The sequence below is a fragment of the Nyctereutes procyonoides genome, unplaced genomic scaffold, assembly GCF_905146905.1.
Source record: "Nyctereutes procyonoides isolate TBG_1078 unplaced genomic scaffold, NYPRO_anot_genome, whole genome shotgun sequence".
Lineage (NCBI taxonomy): Eukaryota > Metazoa > Chordata > Mammalia > Carnivora > Canidae > Nyctereutes > Nyctereutes procyonoides.
This window is the reverse complement of record NW_026575036.1, coordinates 11,478,603-11,501,964: the sequence shown is the minus strand read 5'-3', so window position 1 is coordinate 11,501,964 and position 23,362 is coordinate 11,478,603. Positions and strand designations below refer to the sequence as shown.

The 23,362-nt window shown below is 35.1% G+C and overlaps 1 protein-coding gene across 4 annotated transcripts in view; it reads left to right on the top strand.

The window, feature by feature from the left end:
* Window positions 1-20,141, top strand: part of INTS13 (integrator complex subunit 13) — a 29,269-nt gene extending 9,128 nt beyond the window's left edge. For 3 of the 4 annotated variants that reach the window (XM_055318892.1, XM_055318896.1, XM_055318894.1), the window contains 12 exons: window positions 1,415-1,505; window positions 2,849-2,977; window positions 4,492-4,576; window positions 7,437-7,526; window positions 7,739-7,828; window positions 9,623-9,801; window positions 10,856-11,026; window positions 11,275-11,429; window positions 11,799-12,029; window positions 13,902-14,041; window positions 18,899-19,034; window positions 19,793-20,141. In XM_055318892.1, the coding sequence (XP_055174867.1) occupies window positions 1,415-1,505; window positions 2,849-2,977; window positions 4,492-4,576; window positions 7,437-7,526; window positions 7,739-7,828; window positions 9,623-9,801; window positions 10,856-11,026; window positions 11,275-11,429; window positions 11,799-12,029; window positions 13,902-14,041; window positions 18,899-19,034; window positions 19,793-19,832 (1,537 nt within the window). In that variant the 3' untranslated portion in view covers window positions 19,833-20,141. The remainder of the gene's footprint in view (window positions 1-1,414; window positions 1,506-2,848; window positions 2,978-4,491; window positions 4,577-7,436; window positions 7,527-7,738; window positions 7,829-9,622; window positions 9,802-10,855; window positions 11,027-11,274; window positions 11,430-11,798; window positions 12,030-13,901; window positions 14,042-18,898; window positions 19,035-19,792) is intronic. The other variant, XM_055318895.1, reaches the window with a different exon arrangement.
* Window positions 20,142-23,362: the final 3,221 nt, after the last annotated feature.

Below are 23,362 nucleotides of genomic sequence, written 5' to 3'. Positions count from 1 at the left end.
AACATATTGGTTTGATGGCTTGCTCTTATACTTGGCGTTACAAATTTGTAAAATGAACAGATTGTTGGTGGCATTTTTTAATATGTACCAAATCAAAACGTAACAGCTAATTGCATTATAATTAAAAAAAAAAAAAAAAAAAGCTGGGGCACCTGGGTGACTCAGTTGGTTTGAGTGTCTGATTCTTGATTTTGGCCCAGGGCACGATCTCAAAGTTGTGAAATCAAGATTGTGTCAGGCTCAGCACTGAGCATGAAACCTGTTTCAGGTTCGGGGTTCTCGCTCTCTCTGTCTCTCTGTCTCTCTGTCTCTTTCCTCCATGCTCCCCCAACTCCACTCTCAAAAGAAAAAAAAGTAAAGCTATTAAAGACAAGTATAGGACAGTTGAAATATGGAGTTTATATTAGATTGAGGTTTTTTTTTTTTAAAAGATTTTATTTATACATGAGAGAGACAGAGAGAAGGCAGAGACATAGGCAGAGGGAGAAGCAGGCTCCCTGCAGGGAGCCCAATGCAGGACTCCATCCCAGAACTCTGGGATCTTGCCCTGAGCCAAAGGCAGACCCTCAAATGCTGAGCCACCTAGGCGTCCTTCTTCTTCTTTTCTTTCTTTTTTTTTTTTTTTTTTAAAGATTTTATTTATTTATTTGACACAGAGAGAGCAATTGGGAGCACAAGCAGAAGGAGAAACAGATTGCCTGCTGAGTAGAGAGCCCACTGTGGGGCTAGGTCCCAGAACCCTGGGATCATGATCTGAGCCAAAGGCAGATGCTTAACTGACCAAGCCACCCAGGTGCTCCAAGCTAGCATTAATTTTCTTAAGCGGAGTACTAGTATTATTGTTAATGAGGAGGATTATTTTCAGTTATTATTGTCTGATTTGTCCTTAAAAATAATAGTAAAAGGGAAACCAATATACAATATATTCAGTTTCTCTAGTGGCAGTTATCGAAAATTATTTCTGATTATAAGACATTTTCCTTTATTTTTCAAACACAAAGTATCATTTTTTGCATTAGAATTAAATTCATATATTCATTAAATGGTCATTGCTATACAAATATAACAATTACACAGTTTTTCTAAATATTTAGCTTAGGGGCGGCCTGAGTGGCTCAGTGGTTTAGCACCGCCTTCAGCCCAGGGCCTGATCCTGGAGTCCTGGGATCGAGTCCCACGTCAGGCTCCCTGTGTGGAGCCTGCTTCTCCCTCTGCCTGTGTCTCTGCTTCTCTCTCTCTCTCTGTGTCTCCCATGAATAAATAAATTAAATAAATAAATATTTAGCTTTTATGTTAACAGTAATATCTGAGTATAGAGATATACTTTTTGGTATATTGAACTTATAATAGTTTACCTACTTGGATTCTTTACATACTATGTATTCTTATTCTAAGTAAAAAGTTTCTCTTTAAGTCTCATGCAGATTCAGAAGTGTGAACTGGTCTTGATCCATACTTACGCAGTTGGTGAAGACAGCCTTGTATCTGATCGTCCTAAAAAGGAGGTAAGTGCAGAAGTAATGGAAGGAAAAATCACTGTTATTTATTAACAAACACTGGGAAGGGTTAGCATAAAACTGATCACATTGCCAACATTTTCTGCCAAGCAGATATTTGGAGTTTTCAAAGCAGTCTCTGGAAAAACACCTACGCTGATTCTTTATGTTATAGTTTAGATGTTAAAATGTTTTCTGTTTTGCTTGCCTGTTGAAGTTTAAATGTGTTGCAAAACCATACATAGTATTGTTCCTAAAATTTCAGTCACTTTAATGGATTTCATTTGCTTTAATGACTTTTTATTGTATGAAAGTTCTTTTCATCTTTAGAAAGGCAATACACTTTTTAACAAAAATAGACTCTAATAAGATAATTTACATAGCCAGAGGACAGAAGGCTGAAACTAATTTCTAATCTTGGTTTACTTTTTAAATAAATTTGAACAATTTTAAAGGAAAAGATGAGTGTGGTGATTTTTAAATGGATTTGCATCATAAAATATTCTCCATATTTGGTATGTTTAGAAATATAGATTTATGTATTTATATAATTATATTAAATGTGTATGTTCATATTCTGGTTTTTCATTTAGCCTAGTTCATATAAACGTGAAGTATTACCTTAGTCTGAGTTTTTTATGGTTAGGTGGTATTTTAGGATCATTAGCTTTATCCTTGTGTTTTTGGGTAGTTTCCAGCATAAGCCTTTTTTTGGTTAACTTCCTTTTGCCTCTTTTGATAATGTGGTAAGTTGGCTTTACTTTGTGTTAACTAAAAACTTATTTACATTAAATCTTATACCCTGAACTGAGTGAAGGTTTGTTACCTTGTTGTAATTAACTTTTGGCTGCCTAATCTGCCTAATCGCGTTTATTGGTAATGAAATATGATGTTCGTGACAATTTCCACATTCTTTATTATAATAAGTAGTTTTATTTACATGGGTTTTCCTCTCCACAAAATTAATTACTTTTCTACAGTATTTCTGTGGGCCATTTCATATCCATTTTGCATATAGATAAATAGAAGTAAAAATTAAAAATTAAAATAAATACTTAAAGACTTTCACTCTGAGTTTCAAGAGGTCAAAGACTGCCCATTTACTGCTGTATTCTTTAACAACTCGCCTAGTTTTGGGACATAACATAGTAAGTTCTGCTTAGTGCTTATCTGTTGAGTGAGTGTATGAAAATGTTTTGCTAAAATAATGATCATAGTTAATTTATGGGCCTTTTTATTTTTTCTAGATTCTAAAAGTAAAAATAATTTTTATAGATTGAAGTAAAGTATTTGACACTAGGTCACACTATATTAATGTTTTATGGGGTTTTTTCTTAATACTTTCTTTATAGTTATCTCCAGTTTTAACCAGTGAAGTTCATAGTGTTCGTGCTGGACGGCACCTTGCTACCAAATTAAATATTTTAGTACAGCAACATTTTGACTTGGCTTCAACTACTATTACAAATATTCCAATGAAGGTAGGCAGCTCTTTTTCTTGCTATGTTGAAAGCTCTGCTTTGCTTTGTAAGTATTTGTTTGACACGTATTATTTATTTTAATTGAACCTTAATTTTTTCTCCCTATATCATATTTTCTATTTTGCCTAGCCCACATTCAGTGTCTTTGACCAGGTCAGTACATAGTGAAAAGCAACAAAGAAAGGATCACAGAACAAAATTCTCTATTTTTCTTTCTAGTGAGAGCACTATATATTAGCTTTTAAATATATGTTAAATATGTTGTCATTAAAATATAATCTGTATCTTAAATGATCACTTTTTCTGTGATTCTTTTCCAGACGATTATGTTACTAGATTTTACTTTGTGCATTCTAGTGGATCTTCTATTTCCTATATTTTTGTTCTTGTTCATCTAGTGTGAAAATGTTTGTAACTAGTAGATCTCACAGGGAAAAATAGCTTATAGTTTAAAAAAGTTTATTATATTCTAGCTGAAAAACCGAAGATGTAAGTCTTATGATTTTATTCATGGATTTTATTAGGAATCTATTGGTATCTGTTCATTTCCATTATTTTATCATTAAGTTGCCTAGGACCAGGACAATGCCTGGCCCATAATAAGCTTCACATGAATTTTTACTGAGTGGAGTTGAATTTAATTTTATTGGTTATGTTTGCAAATATGAAGTAGTCATCATACCTAAAAATTCAAATTGGCTTTAAGTCCGGTTTCATTGTTTTGCCACCATATGATGAACACTAAATTTCATGAGAAATATTATCTGTTCTTTATTAATTTCCTCCTTATACCAATGGCTGGCTCTTTAATAGAAATTGTAGCCTTATCCAATAGAATGGTTTGATACAATAGCAATTATCAAGTAAAATGGTATAATGTATTTTAATATATGTAATTTCTTGAGTTACAAGAAAAATACTCTGAGAGTGACAGATACCTTACTTTTTAAATTTGATCATATTTGTGTGCAACTAGTGTGACTCTCTTCAATCTTTGTCTTTTTCTTGTAAATAGATAATACTGAAGTTCTTAGTAATTAGTAAAAACAAGTAACTAAACTTGTTTATTAGTATGTATTTGCTAATTTATATAATTGATGTTTGCTAATTTCCTAAAGGTATTTAAAGATGCTATTTCCTCCTTTAAACAACTATTTCACTTTTAACTTGTGTAAATTATTTCAGTTAATAATAATTATGTATAAAATGTATTAGCAAGACAACGCATTTGGCATAAAAGAAATCTCTAAAGTTCTGGAAGAGTCATTTATGTTAATTCTGATGTAAGAAAAATCATTAAATACTTTATTACATATATAGCTAGTAGTTTTTAAGTAGAGTTCATTGCCTTGGAAACTATTGCATCTTTAAATAGATTAATTACTGAGCAAGCTGTCCCATTATAGCTAATTAATGCTGGGTATATTTTACTTCACTTTGAGCAAAAAGCAAAATGAATAATTAATAACTTTATTTTGAAAATAAAACCAAGTTATTTTAAATTTTGCTTTAAGGAAGAACAACATGCTAACACATCTGCCAATTATGATGTGGAGCTACTTCATCACAAAGATGCACATGTGGATTTCCTGAAAAGTGGTAAGTAAAGGATGGTGGAAACTATTTTATAAAATCTAACATATGAAAGCATACTAACAACTTTGAGAAGTTTGTCAGTAAGCAAACCTGATGGACAATAGTACATTTCTCCAAACTTGTTCTTCAATATTATCTATTAATGACCTTGGAACTAGTGTCTATAGTATTACCAATTAGTGACCTAGGAACTCTAGCTACTGGAACCAATACTGAGAAAGATAGCCATGATAGTCATGTCATAGTTTTTCTTTTGCAAGCAAACCAGTTTGGGAAAGCAAAAACAAGAACTGACTTAAAAGAGTGATAGACTTCCAGCTTGCCTGCATGAAAAATTTCAGTCTTGAAATTTAAATTTAAATTCATTTTCTTTCCCCTAAAAATTATTTGAGTCAGTGATCTTATTACTGAAATCATATATTTCTGCAACTGTATCAGCATGGTTTGAAGGAGAAAACTGGAGATAGCAGATAAGAATTTTAGCTAACACTTTGCCATCAGCTAGCAACATCCCTGTTTCTAGACTTCAGTCTGCACATTTTAATAAATTAAGATACTTATTAGATGAACTGTAATATTCCATCCATTCCTAAAATTCAGTGGCATTGCCTTTAAGTTTTGGCATTTGGTTAAATCCTTTGGAATGTTTTCTGTGTAAGTTGATGCTATATGGTTGACTCTGACCATGTTGTATGCATCTTTTCTGAAGTTAATACCTTCAACCAATCATAACATTTGTTACATACATAAGGAATCTTGAAATTAATCTAATACAGATTTCTAACATGAGAAAAACTATTAAGATAAATGGATGTATTAGTGTTTAACAAAGGAATGTAAAGAACTTGTTTTTGAAAATATAGTATGTGGAAATTACTGAGAACCTGTGAGATAATATCAACTTTTAAAATATTTATTTTTAAAACAAATAATGTTGGGATCCCTGGGTGGCACAGCGGTTTGGCGCCTGCCTTTGGCCCAGGGCGCGATTCTGGAGACCCCGGATCGAATCCCACGTCGGGCTCCCGGTGCATGGAGCCTGCTTCTCCCTCTGCCTATGTCTCTGCCTCTCTCTCTCTCTCTCTCTCTCTCTCTCTCTGTGTGACTATCATAAAATAAAAAAATAATAAATAATGTTAAGAGTGTTCTTTGTGACACAAAATATTTCTCTAAGATGGTTATTGATTCACCCATTGTTGTATGTATGACACATGGGCACCATGTGTAAAATGCTATAGTGGCAATAGGAACAGGGTGCTGTGGAAACACAGAGTTTGCCTGTGATTATGCCTCCATGAGTTAGGCAAGCTTTACAGAGATGACATTAGAGCTGGGTAGACCTACACTTTAGCCCTCATATCTTATCTAAGCTCTAAATCTACATATTCTACTGCCTAATTACATCTATTAGATGTCTCTCAGGCACCTAAAATACAACATTCCCAAAACAACTAACAAGCTCTGCCCCTGAACTGGTCTTTTTTTTTTTTTTTTGTAAAATTTTATTTATTGATTTAGAGTGAATGAGAGGGAGAGACCATGAGCGGGGGGGAGGAACTGAGGGAGAGGAGGGAGAAGCAGACTCTGCTGAGCTCAATCCCAGGACCCTGTGATTATGAGCTGAGCTGAAAGCAGATGCTTAACCAGCTGAGCCACCCCCTTGGTCTTCTAATGTTCCCTATCAGTGAATGACCCTGTTGTGTGTCTAGCTATTTAAGGCAGAAACCTCAGTCATCTTTGAGACATCTGTCATTCTTCATATGTAGTCCATCATCACATTTTCTGGATTTTGTCTACTAAGTGTCTCTCAAATACATCCATACAACTATATCTCTACTATCATTACCATCTCTCTGATCCAACCTATTAATTTCTTACCTAGTATCCCATAGTCACCCCTAAATGGTCTCTCTACTCTTGTCTAGCTAGAATAGCTTTCATAATACTAATCCTGACCATGTTCCCCTTAGTTTACAATCCTTTATTGCTTTTCCATTAGCCTTAGGATAAAGACCCAGCTATTTAAATTTCTTAGTAGGCCCTGCATCGCCTGGTCTGTCCTCTTTTCTCCTTGCAGTGTACTCCTCTCCTCTGTTTCAGCCATGCAGACCTGAAATTTGAAATTCTTCATGCTCCCTCCTGTTACAGTATCTTGGCATCTTGCTCAAATACTCTTTCCTTCATTTCTTTAGTTATTTTCTGTTATCCTTTTAGACTGAAACTAGTTTTCACTTCTCAAAGAAAGCTTCCCTGATGTCTTAAATTAGATCACATATCTGTGCAGATGCTCATGGTACTGTGTACATCTTCTTCAAAGCTTTGTCAACTTTATAGTTTGCATTTGTTCATTATTATTTTATTAACACCTGTTCACTCTATTTTGCTGTAAACTCTGTTAAGGCAAAACATGCTCACTGTTACATCTTTCTATATATTTACTTTCTAGACCCTTCATTTTATGTTTCCTTTCATGAATTCATTAGGATTCAGTATGATCAGTCATGTATTTTAGATTCCTGAAGCTTTCTTTCAGTATTTAATAACCATGTTATCTTATTTAATGGTGTTAGAGGAGAGCAGTTGTAGATTCTTAAAATTTTTTTTGAAATTTTTGCTGTTGATTTCCAGTGCAGTGACTGAAATGATAAAATTAATTATTGAGAAATTTTGGAGGAAAATTGAATATTTATTTTAATCAGAGCTAGTATCCAAATTCCATATGGTATTTTTCTAGAAGACTGTATAAAAATGTTCTCCCAAAAGTATTTTCTTTTCTAGAGTTTAAACTGTTTTTGAAAGTCTGGGGTAAACAATTTGCAGATTGTGACCTATTTAGTAATGTTTTTCTGGTTTATTCTTAAAGGTGATACCCACATAGGTGGCAGCAGTAGAGAAGGTTCATTTAAGGAAACAATAACATTAAAGTGGTGCACACCCAGGACAAATAACATTGGTAGGTATTATAAAGAAATTGAAAGAGAAAAGAATAAACCAAAAGTTCTTAAAGTGTGTGTATGTGTGTGTGTGTGTGTGGTTCATTAGTCTGTTTCTTTTTGAATTTTTGGTTTTCATTGTTTTAGGGGCTCAATGAACATTCTTTATCCTCTTTTAATTGTGGAAGTATTCCTGTATATTCTCTGAAATCAGTATTTTTTTCCATTTCAGAATTACACTATTGTACTGGCGCTTACCGAATTTCACCTGTAGACGTAAATAGTAGACCTTCCTCCTGCCTTACTAATTTTCTTCTAAATGGTAATTTTCAATATTTAATTGTTTTGTCTGAGAATAATACAAGTGAAATTATTAGTAAGAGATGTGAAAATCTGAACTCTAGAAAGCTCTTTTAAGATAGTCTAAACATATTTTACCTCCCAAAACTCTTCTAAAGTTACATAATTGTGAGTACCCTTTTAGCAGTTTTACTAATGTTTAAAAATAAGATGACTTGGGGATCCCTGGGTGGCGCAGCGGTTTGGCGCCTGCCTTTGGCCCAGGGCGCGATCCTGGAGACCCGGGATCGAATCCCACATCGGGTTCCCGGTGCATGGAGCCTGCTTCTCCCTCTGCCTGTGTCTCTGCCCCTCTCTCTCTATCTCTCTCTCTCTCTCTGTGTGTGTGTGTGTGACTATCATAAATAAATAAAAATTAAAAATAAGATGACTTTATGTCTTTCAGATTGTTGTATATAAAAAAGTGTTACTTGATATATTTAATTTAAAAATTTGGTTGTTAGAGTCTAAGTTGGTTTTTTGGGTAGAATAATACAGACTATTTATTTTGGCCTACTGAATTTTGAATTGCATAGTATATATGGTCTTCTTTTTGCACAGTTTACCTTAATCTAAATAAACAGATTTTTAGTATTATGCCATATGATTCTTTCATATAGGACTTTAAATCTGTAGTTTCCTTGTGTGAAAATTAAAAATTATTAGAGTCCATTTACTAGATTTAAATTCTTAATAGCTTTCCCAGTGATTATTGTTATGAACTAACTTTGAAACCACTGATATAACAGATCAAAATTAAGCAAAATTTCATTATCAGATTGTATGAAGTTCAGATTAAATAACCATCGGTAGGGGCACCTGGGTTGCTCAGTTGGTTAGGTGTCTGCCTTCGGCTCAGGTCGTGATCTTGTGGTCCTAGGATCAAGTCCTGCATTGGACTCTCTGCTCAACAGGGAGCCTGCTTCTCCCTCTCATTCTCCCTCTGTGCTCTCTCTCTCTAAAATAAATAAAATCTTAAAAATAAATAACCTTCGGTCATGTGAAATAGAAAGTAGTTATGATAACCATGTTGGTATATAGGAGGTATTGTGGAATTGAATGGAGACTGCTTTCTCCCCCAAATATTGTGTAGCTTTGGTAATTGGAGAGTTATCCAGCAGTTGTCTCACTTTTCTTCTTGATGTCCAGGAGAAAAAAATTTATATACTTATAATGTGTGAAGAATGTAACCATTCTGGGATTACAGAAGAAAGGGAGTCTTCCTGTTCTAATAGAAAACTTGGTAACAAAATTTTTCTAAATGTCCAGCTGTGGGGGACAGATTAAGTCATGTTCCACCCAGAAATGGATCCTTTTGCAAAATGAAATGAGGAAAATCTCTGTACTGTTAAGAGTGACCCCTGGGACATTCTCTAAGTAAAAAACACCACCAGCAACAAAACCCCCAAAAAACCCACCAATTTGCAGATAGTACCCTTTGTGCAAGAAGTGATGCATGTGCTTGTTTTTTAAAAGAAATAATGGCTAAATAAAGTAAAAAAATAAAAAGTGTCAGAATTAAAAAAAAAAAAAAGTAGCCAGAGACTACTATACTTACTTTGGAAAACTATGTAATTATGTAAGCTTGGAGTGACCAAGAGAGAAAGCTAAGGCTAGAATTTAGACTTTTAGGACTTGAAATGCAGATATACTGAATTAGCAATGTTGCTTAAAATGTGAGGTTTAATGAAATGAAAAATCTAGACATAATTATTAAGGGAAAAAATTAAAGCCTATTTGAACTTCATCACTGATAGAGTAATCTTGCTTTTGACAGGTCGTTCTGTTTTATTGGAACAGCCACGAAAGTCAGGTTCCAAAGTCATTAGTCATATGCTTAGTAGCCACGGAGGAGAGATTTTTTTGCATGTCCTTAGCAGTTCTCGATCCATTCTAGAAGATCCACCTTCAATTAGTGAAGGATGTGGAGGCAGAGTTACAGACTACCGGATCACAGTAAGATTCTAATATTGATAAATTTTGTGTTTTGACTCTTATCACCATTCAGCAAGTACTTATTGAATGCCTATTAACATGCTAAGATCTGTGACAAAATGGGGTTTGGAGAAGTTGCTGATTTATTATTTTAATTAGGTGATCTTTCTTTAATATTTAAAAGAACTACTTATCACTGTGTAGTCTTTCTTTTATATTCAGTGTATATCTAGAAGTATACAGATAGCCTTGATACCTGGAATTATAAGAAAGGATGGAAATTGATTTGACTGATATTTCAGATGGAAGTTTATTTTCTAGTAACTTAATGGCAAATAAAAACATTTCAGTATTTGGTTGCTGCTACTTTGAAATAACATTAAATTTTGGTCACTTAACGGTATATACGAGGAAGTTGTGTCTATTTGGGGTGGAAATTCTGTTCTGATTTTAATTTTTCAGTCCCCCTCCCCTCTTTTATATTTGGTATTTCATGGTTATTTACTTTGAGGGAGTTGTGAAAATTAAATGTGATTAATGTATAGGAACATACTTTGTAAGTCACAAAAGTGTATGCTGTAGGTAATGATTTTTGATTAGGCTTTTCTTTATTATTTTTATATTTTTTTTAATAAGAAAACTAATAAGTATTTGTTGTAGAAGATTTAGGGAATATAACAGATGTCTTTTAAAAACAAAGGCTATAAATTACCTATAATTCCATCATCCAAAGATAACCACTGTTAACATTTTGATGTTATGCTTAACCTTTTCCTTTGTATATGATATAAAAGAGTAAAACTATAAAAGTGAAGAAAAATGAGCGTTTCTGGGCTTTTAAAAAGTAGAAAACTATAAATGCTTTTGTACTTGAGGCTTTCTTCATCTCTACCATAATAAAGGCTGATAGGCTTCATGTTCAGAAGAAGGGAAAAAGATTACTAAGGGGGCTGTTAGAGGAAAAACTATTGCATGTCACAGGGCAGAAGACATCAGGGGAACAGACTATTACATGTAATCCACACTGAGACATTAGGAAATAGTTTCTAATTTTATTTTATTTGGTTATCATTAGGATTTTGGTGAATTTATGAGGGAAAACAGATTAACTCCTTTTCTAGACCCCAGATATAAAATCGATGGAAGTCTTGAGATCCCTTTGGAACGAGCAAAAGATCAGTTAGAAAAACACACCCGTTACTGGCCTATGATCATTTCACAAACCACCATTTTTAACATGCAAGCGGTAAGTATTAAATAGTTTTCAAAAGCCTTTTTTCTAGATTAGTTATATGTTCTTTACAGATGCCATTTCTTGAGCAAAGAATGGAATATGTGAGTCTGCTACAGTTAAAAGAATTAGAAAATTGAAATGATGGTTATAGGTTATCTCACCATGGTGATGTTTAAAATCAGTTGACGTTCTACCTAGATGCTTTGATATTTGTTTTTCAAGACAGATTTTCTTTTTATTTCTTAAAAAAATTCCAACAGGTAGTTCCATTAGCCAGTGTTATTGTAAAAGAATCTTTGACAGAAGAAGATGTGTTGAACTGTCAAAAAACAATATACAACTTAGTTGATATGGAAAGGAAAAATGATCCTCTACCTATTTCCACAGTTGGTACAAGAGGAAAAGGCCCTAAAAGGTAATTCTTTTTTCTTACATTCTTGATATATCCCATTTATTTGATATATACTGTTTTTTAACCTAAATTATTCCATGTGTAAATTATATGGTTGGATGTGTGTGTATATGTATATATATATATGTGTGTGTGTGTGTGTGTGTGTGTGTGTATACACACACACACACACACATATGATTGAGGTGAGATGGTATAAAATCTAGAATAGCAGAATTGGATTTTATAACTTAGAATCACATCCTGAACTGTCTTAAGAAGAAAAAGTCCATGTTTAATGATTCTTTTTAGTTTATTTTACCAGTAGCAAGTGCCACTTCAATATTGTTTAAAGAGTATTTCTCAGAACCTTATTTTAAATCTTTACTTCAGAGATGAACAATACCGTATCATGTGGAATGAATTAGAAACTCTTGTCAGAGCTCATATCAACAACTCGGAGAAACATCAGAGAGTCTTGGAATGTCTGATGGCATGTAGGAGCAAACCCCCAGAAGAAGAAGAACGAAAGAAACGAGGAAGAAAGAGGGAGGACAAAGAGGACAAATCAGAGAAAGCAGTGAAAGATTATGAACAGGAAAAATCTTGGCAAGATTCAGAGAGGTGACTTGTTGATAATATAGTACCATGGTGTCTTTTGGCATGTCACATGCTATGTATAACACATTCAAACCATTCATTAAATATATGTTTATTTTGTTTTAACTATGATTTTATCATTTTTAAAATCTAAAATGTCATGGGGTTAAGAGTTGTAGGGACACGTAGGTGGCTCATTTGGTTAAGCATCTGACTCTTGGTTTCAGGTCAGGTCATGGTCTCAGGGTTGTGAGGTGGAGCCCCCTTGTCAGGCTCCACATCCAGCCTCCCTCTCCCTCTACTCCTCCCACCCTACCCCTGTGGGCAGGCACTCTCGCAAAAAAAAAAAAAAAAAGAGTTGTAATTCTTTTTTACTGTTGGGGCAAAGGTAGTGTTTAATTTTTTCTTAATGAACTTCTGAAAATCATAATATACCATATTTGGTATCTATTCACTTTATGTGTTATGAATATCACAGACATGTTTTTATTTCTTTGTTCAATAAATACTAAATGCCAATGAGGCATTTATTTTATTTTTTTTTAAGATTTTTAATTTATTCATATGAGACAGAGAGAGGGGGGCAGTGATACAGGGCAGAGGGAGAAGCAGGCCCCATGCAGGGAGCCCGATGTGTGACTCAAACCCAGGACTCCAGGATCACACCCTGGGCGGAAGGCAGGCGCCAAACTGCTGAGCCACCCAGGGATTCCCCCCAGTCAGGCATTTAGTGTAAGATTATTGCCCTGGAAGAATGTACGGTCTTATGGTAGAGATAGAAATGTAAGTCATTGAGTATAGCAAAGTGTGGAAGGTGCTGTTATAAAAATAGACACAGGATGTCCTTGAAAACATAGAGGAAGAGCATAGTTTTACTTCTGAAAACCTTCCTCAGTAATATACTCTTTTTCCTTAGTTTGTGATTTATATGGTAATGTCAAGGTTAAATTTTAAAAGACATTAAAAGTAATAAAGGCTTCTAAATAAAAATATCATAACTTTTCAGCTGGTTTTGTCTTACATCTCCTTGCCAGAAATCAGGCAAAGAATCAGGTAAATACTATGATGGCAATATTAGTAAGTCCCTTAAAAACAAAACGGAACTTACTATGGAAAATTTCAAACATATACAACAATAGAACAAATAGTTACTCATTTATTTTTAACAATTCATGGCAGATCTTATTTCATATATTCCACAACCACTCACCTCACCACTCCCACCATCACTCCACCCACATGGGAATATTTTGAACTAATTCTAGAAATCATATCATTTCATCCAAAAATAAGTAGAACATTTTATTCTCTTTGACCATAGAAATTCATTTCTTTCTTAGGGCTGCTGAACTTCTGAAACAGAATTAGCTCACTTTAAAAAGGGGGCAGGGGGAAGTATTCTTGTTTAGACACCACTGATCTTTTATGTATCCTGAAAGTTTCTGTTTTCCGATGAAACTCAAAATGAGCATGGAGTTTAGTTCTTAATTTGTGAAATGTGAATACATTCCCACAGCACATCAACTAGAGCACAAATGGTAGTAGATTTCTTAATCTTATTTGTAAGTTGAAATAGGATTTTAACATTTCTTCCAAAGATGACATTTCTGTCAACTTTAATTTTAACTTAAATTTTCCGCCCATGTTTTATTTTACAGAGAACTATATTACTGAATCATTACATTATTATGATGAAGGAAAAGGGAAACTTTGTATTTAATTCATTAAGTTCTCTTACCTGATTTTAAGTTGAGGTTTATCTTTTGATTAGTTTCTAGGTTTCCTCTGACAGCTTATCTTTTTTAAAAACTAATTTGCAAAGTCTAGTTTAATTATTGAACCAGTCAGATTTTTTAAAATTTAAACTTTAAATTTTATTGTTTGTCCCTCAAAAAGATTAAAAGGAATCCTGGAACGTGGAAAAGAAGAATTGGCTGAAGCTGAAATTATAAAAGATTCGCCTGATTCCCCAGAACCTCCAAACAAAAAGCCCCTTGTCGACATGGATGAAACTCCACCAGTAGAAAAATCAAAAGGTAGGCTAGAGGGGCACCTGGGTGGTTCAGTGGTTGAGCATCTGCCTTTGGCTCAGGTCGTGATCCTGGGGTCCTGGGATTGAGTCCTGCCTTGAGCTCCCTATGGGGAGCCTGCTTCTCTCTCTGGCGTGTATTTTCTGCTTCTCTCTCTCTCTCTCTCTCTCTCTCTCTCTGAGTCTCTCATGAATAAATAAAATAATTTTTAAAAAAAGAAAAAAAAGAGTAGAACTATGGTAGTAACTGTGTTTGTAAAAAGTTTTCCAATTTAGTTTGTTTTCTGCAGTGTCATTTAATATTGTTGTATATATGAGGAAGAACTACTAAACTATTCCTGGATGCTGTTTGGGAGATTCTCTTTACAGCCTTGGAAAATACAGGCAGAAAAATCTATTTGTTGGCATTAAAGGAAAGGTAGTGTCATACCTTCATTAAAGAAGCCGTTGGAAAATAAGCACTTCTGTAAAGTCTGTATTTTAGGAAATTTTAATTATGTAAACTTGAATTCATTTATGTTCTGACTCGATACTAAGTATGCTAGGTTTGTTGAAGACAAACTCTTTTCCTTAAACTCCTTCTGAACTTAAGGAAATATCTAATATTACCTGACTACAGTGTGGTGTCACTGAGTGAGTTTCAGTAAAGGTATTATAAGTAATGTTTTCATTGTGAAAAAAGCCACAATATTTTCATTTCATTTTTTCTCTTATTTATCAACTCAAATGCTTAATTTCTTCTTGAAGGAATTCTGGGTATCAGAGATACGAATTGGGTTTGGGGGCTCCTGACATTGTAGACTTTAGTTGTCTTGAAGATAAATTAGATTTAGTCTTTTTTAGGATAAATGGCAAATGGTGTAACAAAAAATTGTCTTGTTTTTTGCCACCATGCCTCTCTTAAGGCAAGAACACCTGGGATCTGGACATACGATTTTTGGCATATGATTTTTGATTTTTTTTCCCTAGGAGGAAAAGCCTTATTTTTTGTATACTCCTCCTGTATATATAATGCCTTGTTTATTTTTTGCCTATATATATGTCTTGTTTATTTTTTGTATATTCTTCCTGTATATATAATGTGATGCATGTAAATACTCTCCATTAACTGTTTTCTTTGAAATCAGTCACATGTCCTAAGTCACATGTCTCTTCAAGAGCAATCTTGTATTTGCCTTTCAGGCATTTGCCAGGGTGCCTAGAAAATAAATAAATGTCTTGATAAATTATTCTATTTCTTACAGGCCAAAATATACCAGTTGATTAGGATGACAAATTTAGGTTTAATTTAAACAATGCTTCGATGTTCCTTGGAAAATAGAATTGTAAAAATTATTTATTAGTGGCAAAGAGTTACAAGCAACCAAAACACTATTAGTAAGAAAATAACTAAGTAACAGTGTCCATAGGGTGGAATTTGTATAGCTCAAGAATAATGATTATTGTTCTTCTTGCTAATGTATATCATTCAGATTTCAACTTAAGTCATTTTTCAGGAAAGACTTCCCTAACCTCCATTCATAATTAAGTTAGGTGCTTCGATTGCATCCCAGGATTACACAGGGGTAGCACTTAGAGTCCTGCACTGACATTGCTTGACATCTTGCCTCTACTACTACTTTGAAACATTTTAAAAGATTGGGCTTTTTATTTTTTAAGTAGGATCTATGCCCAATGTGGGGCTTGAACTCACGGCCCCCAGACCAAGAGTCTCATGCTCTATGAACTGAGTCAGCCAGGTGCCCAAAATGCTGGGGCTTTTTAAAATTTACTGTTCTATTACTACCACTCAATTTCCTGGCCCATAGTAAAAGTTCAGCTATTATTTGTTGAATGAGTAAATGAATGAAAATAGAAGGTAAAGGGAAAAAAAAGCAGGCTACAAAGCCATTTATACCATGATCTCCATTTTATTTTTAAAAAGAAGTTTGAATACACACTTAAACCGCTTTTCACTTTATTTCTTTGTCACTTTAAATTAAATTAAATAGATTGCTAATGCTTCACACAGGAGGCACTGTATAGAGTGGCCCGAATGAGAAGCAACTTGGGTGCAAATTGCTGTTTTCAAACCTTGTAACTTTCCTTTCAAGGCTAGTACTTGAAATTTGTTTTTTCTTCCATTCTGTTTTAAAACCTAAGTCACATGTCTCTTCTTATCAGCAAATTTTATGGGCCTTTTATTATATACTTGAGTTTCATTTGTTTTGGAAAATGACTTCCCAGGACTCTCCAAAATGAATTTTGTGCCTGATGTATACTCTACATGGGCTATTCCAAACAAGCCCTCTAGATTTGGTGAAAATCTCTTCAGCTCTCTTTGTATGATGCAATAACCGGAAAACCAAAATGTAATTTTCTTGATATAGATTGGCCTTGAAGAATGACTGGAATATTTAAAGTTGTTAGAGCAGTGGTATTATGGATGATTTTATTTCCTCTTTTATATGTTGTTTTCTAAATTTTATCTAATGAACCTGTATTAGTTTTATAATAAGAAAAAGAAAAGACTTTTGTTAATACAGTTTTGGAAAATGTATATGCAATCATTTAACCTCTTTTTTGGTGTGCAATTCTGTGCGTTTAGGCAGTGTATACAGTTGCAGGACAACCCACATCACAATCAGGGTATAAAAAAACAGTTCCATCACCCAAAAGATCCTCTAGTACTGCACCTTTGGGTTTTGTTTTGTTTTATTTTTTAAAAAAGATTCTGTTTATTTATTCATGAGAAACAGAGAGACAGAGAGGTAGAGACACAGGCAGAGGGGGAAAAGCAGGCTCCATGCAGGGAGCCCAACGTGGGACTTGGTCCCGGGTCTCTGGGATCATGCTGGGCTGAAGGCAGCGCTAAACAGCTGAGCTACCCAGGCTGCCCAGGACTCCGCCTTTGAAATCATCCTATACTCCCCTTACCCCCAGCCCCTCATAACCATTGATGTTTTCTCAAGGCAGCATACTTTATAATTTCATTAATATGTCATTCTGAAAAAGGCACAAAGTATGCTGCCTTTTGAGGTTGGCCTATTTAACATAGCATAATGCATTTGAGATTCATCTGCATTGTGTGTTTGTCAATGGGTTTTTTATCCCATTGAAATAACTAGCTTGATTAGAATCTACCAACTCATTTTTCCAAACTGGCTGTATCATTGTGCATTCCCAGCAGCAATTAATGAGAGTTCTGGTTGTTCTGCATTCTCGAAAGCAGTTGTTGGATTTTTTTTTTTTCTCTTCTATTAGGTTATATAGTAGTATTTCATTGTGGTTCGAATTCCTATTTCCCTCATGACTGATGGAGCCTCGTTCCAATTCCTTTTTTTCCATCTGTACATATTTAATAATAAAGGGATCATTCAGGTGTTGTGGTTATATTTAATTGGGCTGAGGGTTTTTTGTTGGATTTTGAGAATTCTTTATTTTTTCTGAATACAAATGCTTTGTTGAGTATGTGATTTGGCAGTATTTTCTTCCAGTCTGGTTTGTCTTTCTCCTAACAGTGACTTTTGCAGAGCAGTTTTCAATTTTGATGATGTCCAGTATGTAAAAAAAATTTTTATGGTTATGCTGTTGGTGTTATCTATAAGAAATCTTTGCTTTGCCCAAAGTCACATGGGTTTGTTCCTACATATTCTTTAAGGAGTTCTGTACTTTTAGATTTTACATTTAGGCCATGATCCATTTTGAGTTAGTTTTTTTTATTTTTTCCATATGGTGTAAGATATGAGTCAATGTTCTTTTTTTTTTATGTAATGTCCTAATTGTTCCAGCAGCATTTGTGAAAAGACTACTTTTTCTTCATTGAGTTGCCTTTGTATGTTTATCAGGTATCAGTTGATTTTATATGTGAGAGTTTATTTCTGGGTTTTCTGTTCCATTGGTCCATGTGTCTTTCCTTTTGCCAATGTGATACTTTTATGATCACTATTAGCAGAGTCTTAAAATCAGGTAGTGGGTTTTCTTTATTCTACTTTTCAAAATTGTTTTGGCTGTGCTAGTGCTTTGCCTTTTTCTCATATTATACAGGAAAGAGAAATTTGTTACAAATTTGGCCTTTGGTTAGCATCTGGGAAATTGGCTCTTAAAACATTCCCTAAATGATGATGTTATTTGGTCTTACATCTGAACTGAACACTTGCTTTCCACCTGAGAGTCTGGACTTTTGGTAATTGTAGTTTGGTGGAGAATGCCCTTGTGTCCAGCTCTTAATAAAAACCCAGGATTCTGGGGATCCCTGGGTGGCCCAGCAGTTTGGTGCCTGCCTTTGGCCCAGGGCGTGATCCTGGAGTCCTAGAATCAAGTCCCACATCGGACTCCCTGCATGGAGCCTGCTTCTCCCTCTGCCTATGTCTCTGCCTCTCTCTTTGTGTCTCTCATGAATAAATAAATAAAACATTTTAAAAACAAACAAACAAACAAACCCAGGATTCTGAATCTTACACGGGCTTTCCCTGCAAAAATTTTGTGCACGCATGGCTACATTTTTGCTGCTGGAGGGACTGTGCCCTTGGTGTAAACCCCTACTGTAGGGAGAGAACATAGAAAGCCTGCAAGTGGATTCTTCTGTCCTTTGCTTAGTGTATCTTTTGCTTTTACTGATCTGGCTGTATATTCTTACTCTGTTGCAGCAGTGATTTTTAGTTCAGACTATAACTTTATGTTTAATTACTTGAATCCTTCCAGCAAATCACCAGACTAGTAGTCTTGGGGTCTTGGTGACCCCTAAACATTTAGAATAAAGGAAGGATTATATTGCTTTAATTATATAAAATGAACAATGGAATTAAAGGTAAGTTTTTTAAATTTGTAAATGTTGAAGTAATGAATTATTCTGCCTTTTTCCTCTTCTTTTTACATGTAACAGGGCCAGTGTCTTTATTATCCCTATGGAGTAATAGAATCAATACTGCCAATTCCAGAAAACATCAGGAGTTTGCTGGACGTTTGAACTCTGTTAATAACAGAGCTGAATTATATCAACATCTTAAAGAGGAAAATGGGTCTGTATTACATATTGTAGAAGCTGGTTTTGCTAATTGCTTTATTAAAAATTAAAGTAGTAAACACTGCTGTTGTGTTCAGCAATTTTTATTACTAATATAATAAGTTGATACATGTTACCTATAAAGAGAAAAAATTAACTTCTTTGATTCTTGGTACTTATAAAAGACTTGATTATATTGATTGGAACCCTGAAAGTATTTACTCCTTAGAGCATTTCATTGCTCAGTAGACATCATAGACGGAAAAATCGGGGAACACTTAATGTACAATACTGAATCTTACAAAAAAAAATAGGGGAGAAATACCTTTCTATCAAGTAATACAGTATTAGGAGTGTTGATTTTAATTGAATAAGTGTCAGTTCTGATTATTTTAATATCCTTTTTGGAAGACCTCTTGAAAATGTATTGGTAAATGAGTTTATTTAGCAGAAAAGGAAATAAATTTTTGGCAAAATGGTAGGGGTTTTTTTCCCTTTGCTTTAGGCTTGACGAGTTATCATAGAAAAAGTGGCCTTTGAAATGAAACCTTGGCAAAATTAGTTTATTTCTCTGAGCTTCAGTTTTCATTCATCTGCGAAACAAGGGAGGCAGAGTAACCAGAGGGACCCTAATTGTAGTCCTTTTCTAGAGGACTGATGTTCTTTTGTCCTATGAATATATAAAGTTTAATTTCGTGTGAAAGTTGGAGAAAAAATATGAGTAGTTACTGAACATTTTATTTTACCAGCTCATTTTTTCCTTCTGTTTTTCAGAATGGAGACAGCAGAAAATGGCAAAGCCAGCCGGCAGTGAAGAATGACTTGAAGAACTAAAATTTACTATATTGCATACATATTTTGGGCAGAATTTGATATAAGTACTTTTACAGCAAGATTGTATAGTTACGTTGCCTGGACTGGTTTTTACATTTTTAAAATATTTCAACTAACTTTATCTTTTTTGTATTAATTGTAAAATTGGCACATATATCAAAAAATATACATTTGAAATTTGTCCTCCCAAATCACACAAATTTATTTTATGGTAAAAGGATGTTCCCTCTCGAAATGTTTTTTAAAAAATTCTTAGGCTTCTCTTTGCCAAATAAAACTATTAAAATTTCTGAAATGCAAAATATTGGGAGTATTCTTTTAGAAGAAAGATAGTTCATTTAATGACTAACAACTTTTAAAAATTAAAACTATCAGGATTTAGGTGATATTTGCAATATTTGGTATAAAATCTTTCCTGTTAGTCTGCAACATATACAGTGCTTTTCCAAATAAGAATGTTGTTTTTGTTTATTTTATATTTTACTTTAAATTATTTTGTGTATGTATTGGCCTTTTAAAAGCAGAATTTATGTTTACCCATTTGAATAATGTTGCAGGTTTTTTTCCTGCTAAAAATGTACTGTCCATTGACTTTTCATATTGAAAACATAAAGATTACTTCATAGACTTAGAAGAAAAGAAAGATAGTAGGTTGTTTTGTAGCCCAGAATAGAATCTTGATCTCCTTACCTCTCAGAAATGTCATGGTTGTATGGTGTACGTTTGATGAGACTTCTTGTGCTTCTTCAGCTAGAGGCTCATAACATGCTACAAGAAACATGTTTCAGTGTTGAATGCTAATTCTAGGCTTGTCATTTTTCTTTGAGAGTTTAGTAGAGGAGGACAAAAGCTTTGTTTAAACATAGAGATTCAGTATTTTCTATTAAAACCACTGGTGTTTGAACAAGGGTTCGGCAGGCTCCCTTGTCAAGCCAGTGAAATTTACATTGCTCTCTCTTATCAACTCCTGTGTTGGTCTCAGCCCTGTCCTCTCCACTAAGATAGAGCCATTTTTATCCTTACCACCATGTGTAAATCCTACGCAAGAATGGGCAGGCCTGAAAATTTAAGGAGCTATAATCCAATCCTGAATTATTGCATTATATTTAATTCTGTTTGGGTTCTGATCTTTTGTGTCTTATTCTTGATACCCAGTTTTCAACTCATGCCCACTTGGAATCCCTAGTTTATTTCTTCATCCAAAAATGTTTCCTTCACAATGCATCTTCAAAGATTGGGATCCTTTTGTACTCTTATGCTTCTCCCTTTCCAGTGTGCTTCTCCCTTTCCAGTGTGCTAAGGCCATGCTACTTGTTGACAGTCTTGTCTTATCTACCTCGCAATCTCCATTTTTAGGTACTGTTGTTAATGTGCTCTACCAAGGGGGAGGGGTGATACATATATGGTTGCATTTAGAACTACTGTGCCAGGAGCCTTCTGTATTATTCCATGTTCTTGGTTGTCAGCATTATCTAGCTGACTCCTTTAACCTACTTAACTAAATGTCCTTTGAGCATCTCCTACCCCTACAGAGGGTCAGGCTGTAGTTGGCCTTGTCTACATAGAAGGATGATTTAGTTGCTGGTTCTTTTGAAACAGAAGCCATATCAAGGACTTACTAGTCAAGAGAAATAGAATTTAAATGTTTAAAAAGCCACCCATTCAATACTGAAACCTAAGCTTAAGCATGTATTTAATGATTGTAGGAATCGAAGTTACCCTTGAGAGAACAGGTACACTTTAAATGAAAAGATTCTGACAATAGCATCATGGTAGCAAAAGATGCCCCTCATTTTTGTCTCTTTCCACTCTCAAAAATAAAAATTTAGCATTCACCTAAGACAAAAGTGCCTTTGAGGGAACTGCAGGATCCACCTTTATATGCCAAAGAACCTGGGAGGAGTCTTGCCTGTGTGTGATAGGTAGGCAGATCTTGGCCCCAGCTAGGGACCAAGTACTAGTTAATGGACTGGATCCAGTCCTTCTCAGCCAAGGTCCAGTAGCCCCTAAAATGTACTACCTTAGACAATTCCCCTTGGACAAGAGAGCCTTTGTGGAAGTCCAGATTTCTAGAGGAGTATCAGCACACCACTGGAACAAGACAAATACAAGTCTGGATTTGAAGTGGGTATGAGAAACAGCTGGACTTTACCTGCATCGCTCTTCCTCCAAGGCAGCACAGCTTAAGGCCAAGAGAGACCTCAGCCCATTATTTGTCCCACAGGTGAAAAGGAGAATGTGTGAGTGAGCACTTGGCTTTCCCAGCTGTGCAGGAGACTGCCAACAGGTTTCCTTTCTCTACCCAACTAGAGTACTGAATCACAAGGTACATGACTGGGAGACAGGAAAAGATTGAAAGAGCGACAGATAAGACTCTTGGAGGGCATTAAAGGAACGTGAATCCTACTGACTGCATTGCAGACTCTTGGAAGAAACATACAAGCTGTTAGGAATTTCTCACCCATGGTTCCCCCAACTGGCCCATAGGGAACCCCACTCCGCATGCCTCAGTCACACCCCCGCCACTCTCGCTGTCGTGCTGTGCATACTCTCGATGGCAGTGGTGAGAAATCTGATAGATAGTGAATACATGGAGAAAGCTGGCTCAAATCTGCAAGCCAAAGAGAGATCAAACTTTAGTGCCACCTTTGGGAAAGTAAGAGAGGCTGATAGCACTCTGCCTGGTGCATTGCAGGATCCAAAGAAGGCATACAAGCTAATAATGTTGCCACAAGAAGGAGCAAGGAGTGTGGAACAGATGTACCCATAGATGGTCTGAGATAGCCTCAGAATCAATTTGTGAATGATTGGAATTCCAGACAGACAAGAAAAGGGGGGCAGAAGGCTTATTTAAAGAAATAATGGGGCAGCCCCGGTGGCGCAGCGGTTTAGCGCCGCCTGCAGCCCGGGGTGTGATCCTGGAGAGCTAGGATCCCTAGGATCGAGTCCCATATCGGGCTTCCTGCATGGAGCCTGCTTCTCCCTCTGCCTGTGTCTCTGCCTCTCTCTTTGCTCTCTCTGAATGAATAAATAAATAAATCTTAAAAAAATAAATAATGGCTGAGAACCCAAACCTAGGGGAAATTTTGAATATCCAAATTTATGAATCTCCTAAGTCACCAAGCAAAATTAAAGAGATTCTCTTCAAGATATATTATACAAAAACCCTTAAAAATAAAAAACAGGAAAACTTAAAAGCAGCAAGAAAAAAAAAAGGGGGGGGCTTTTAACTTTCAAATTAACTCCCATAAAGCTATTAGCAGATTTCTCAGCAGAAACCTTACAGGCCAGAGGAGAGAGATCTAGCAGAAGTGCTGAAAGAAAAGAAAGGAAAAGAAAACCAAAAACCACAACCTCCTCCCCCTCCCTTCCCAACAGGAATACTCTGTGGCAAAGCTGTCCTTCAGAAATGAAGGAGAGGTAAAGAATTTTCCCAGACAAAAGCTGAGGGGGAAAAAAAGCTGAGGGAACTAATCACCGCTAGACCTGCCTTATGAAAAATACTATAGG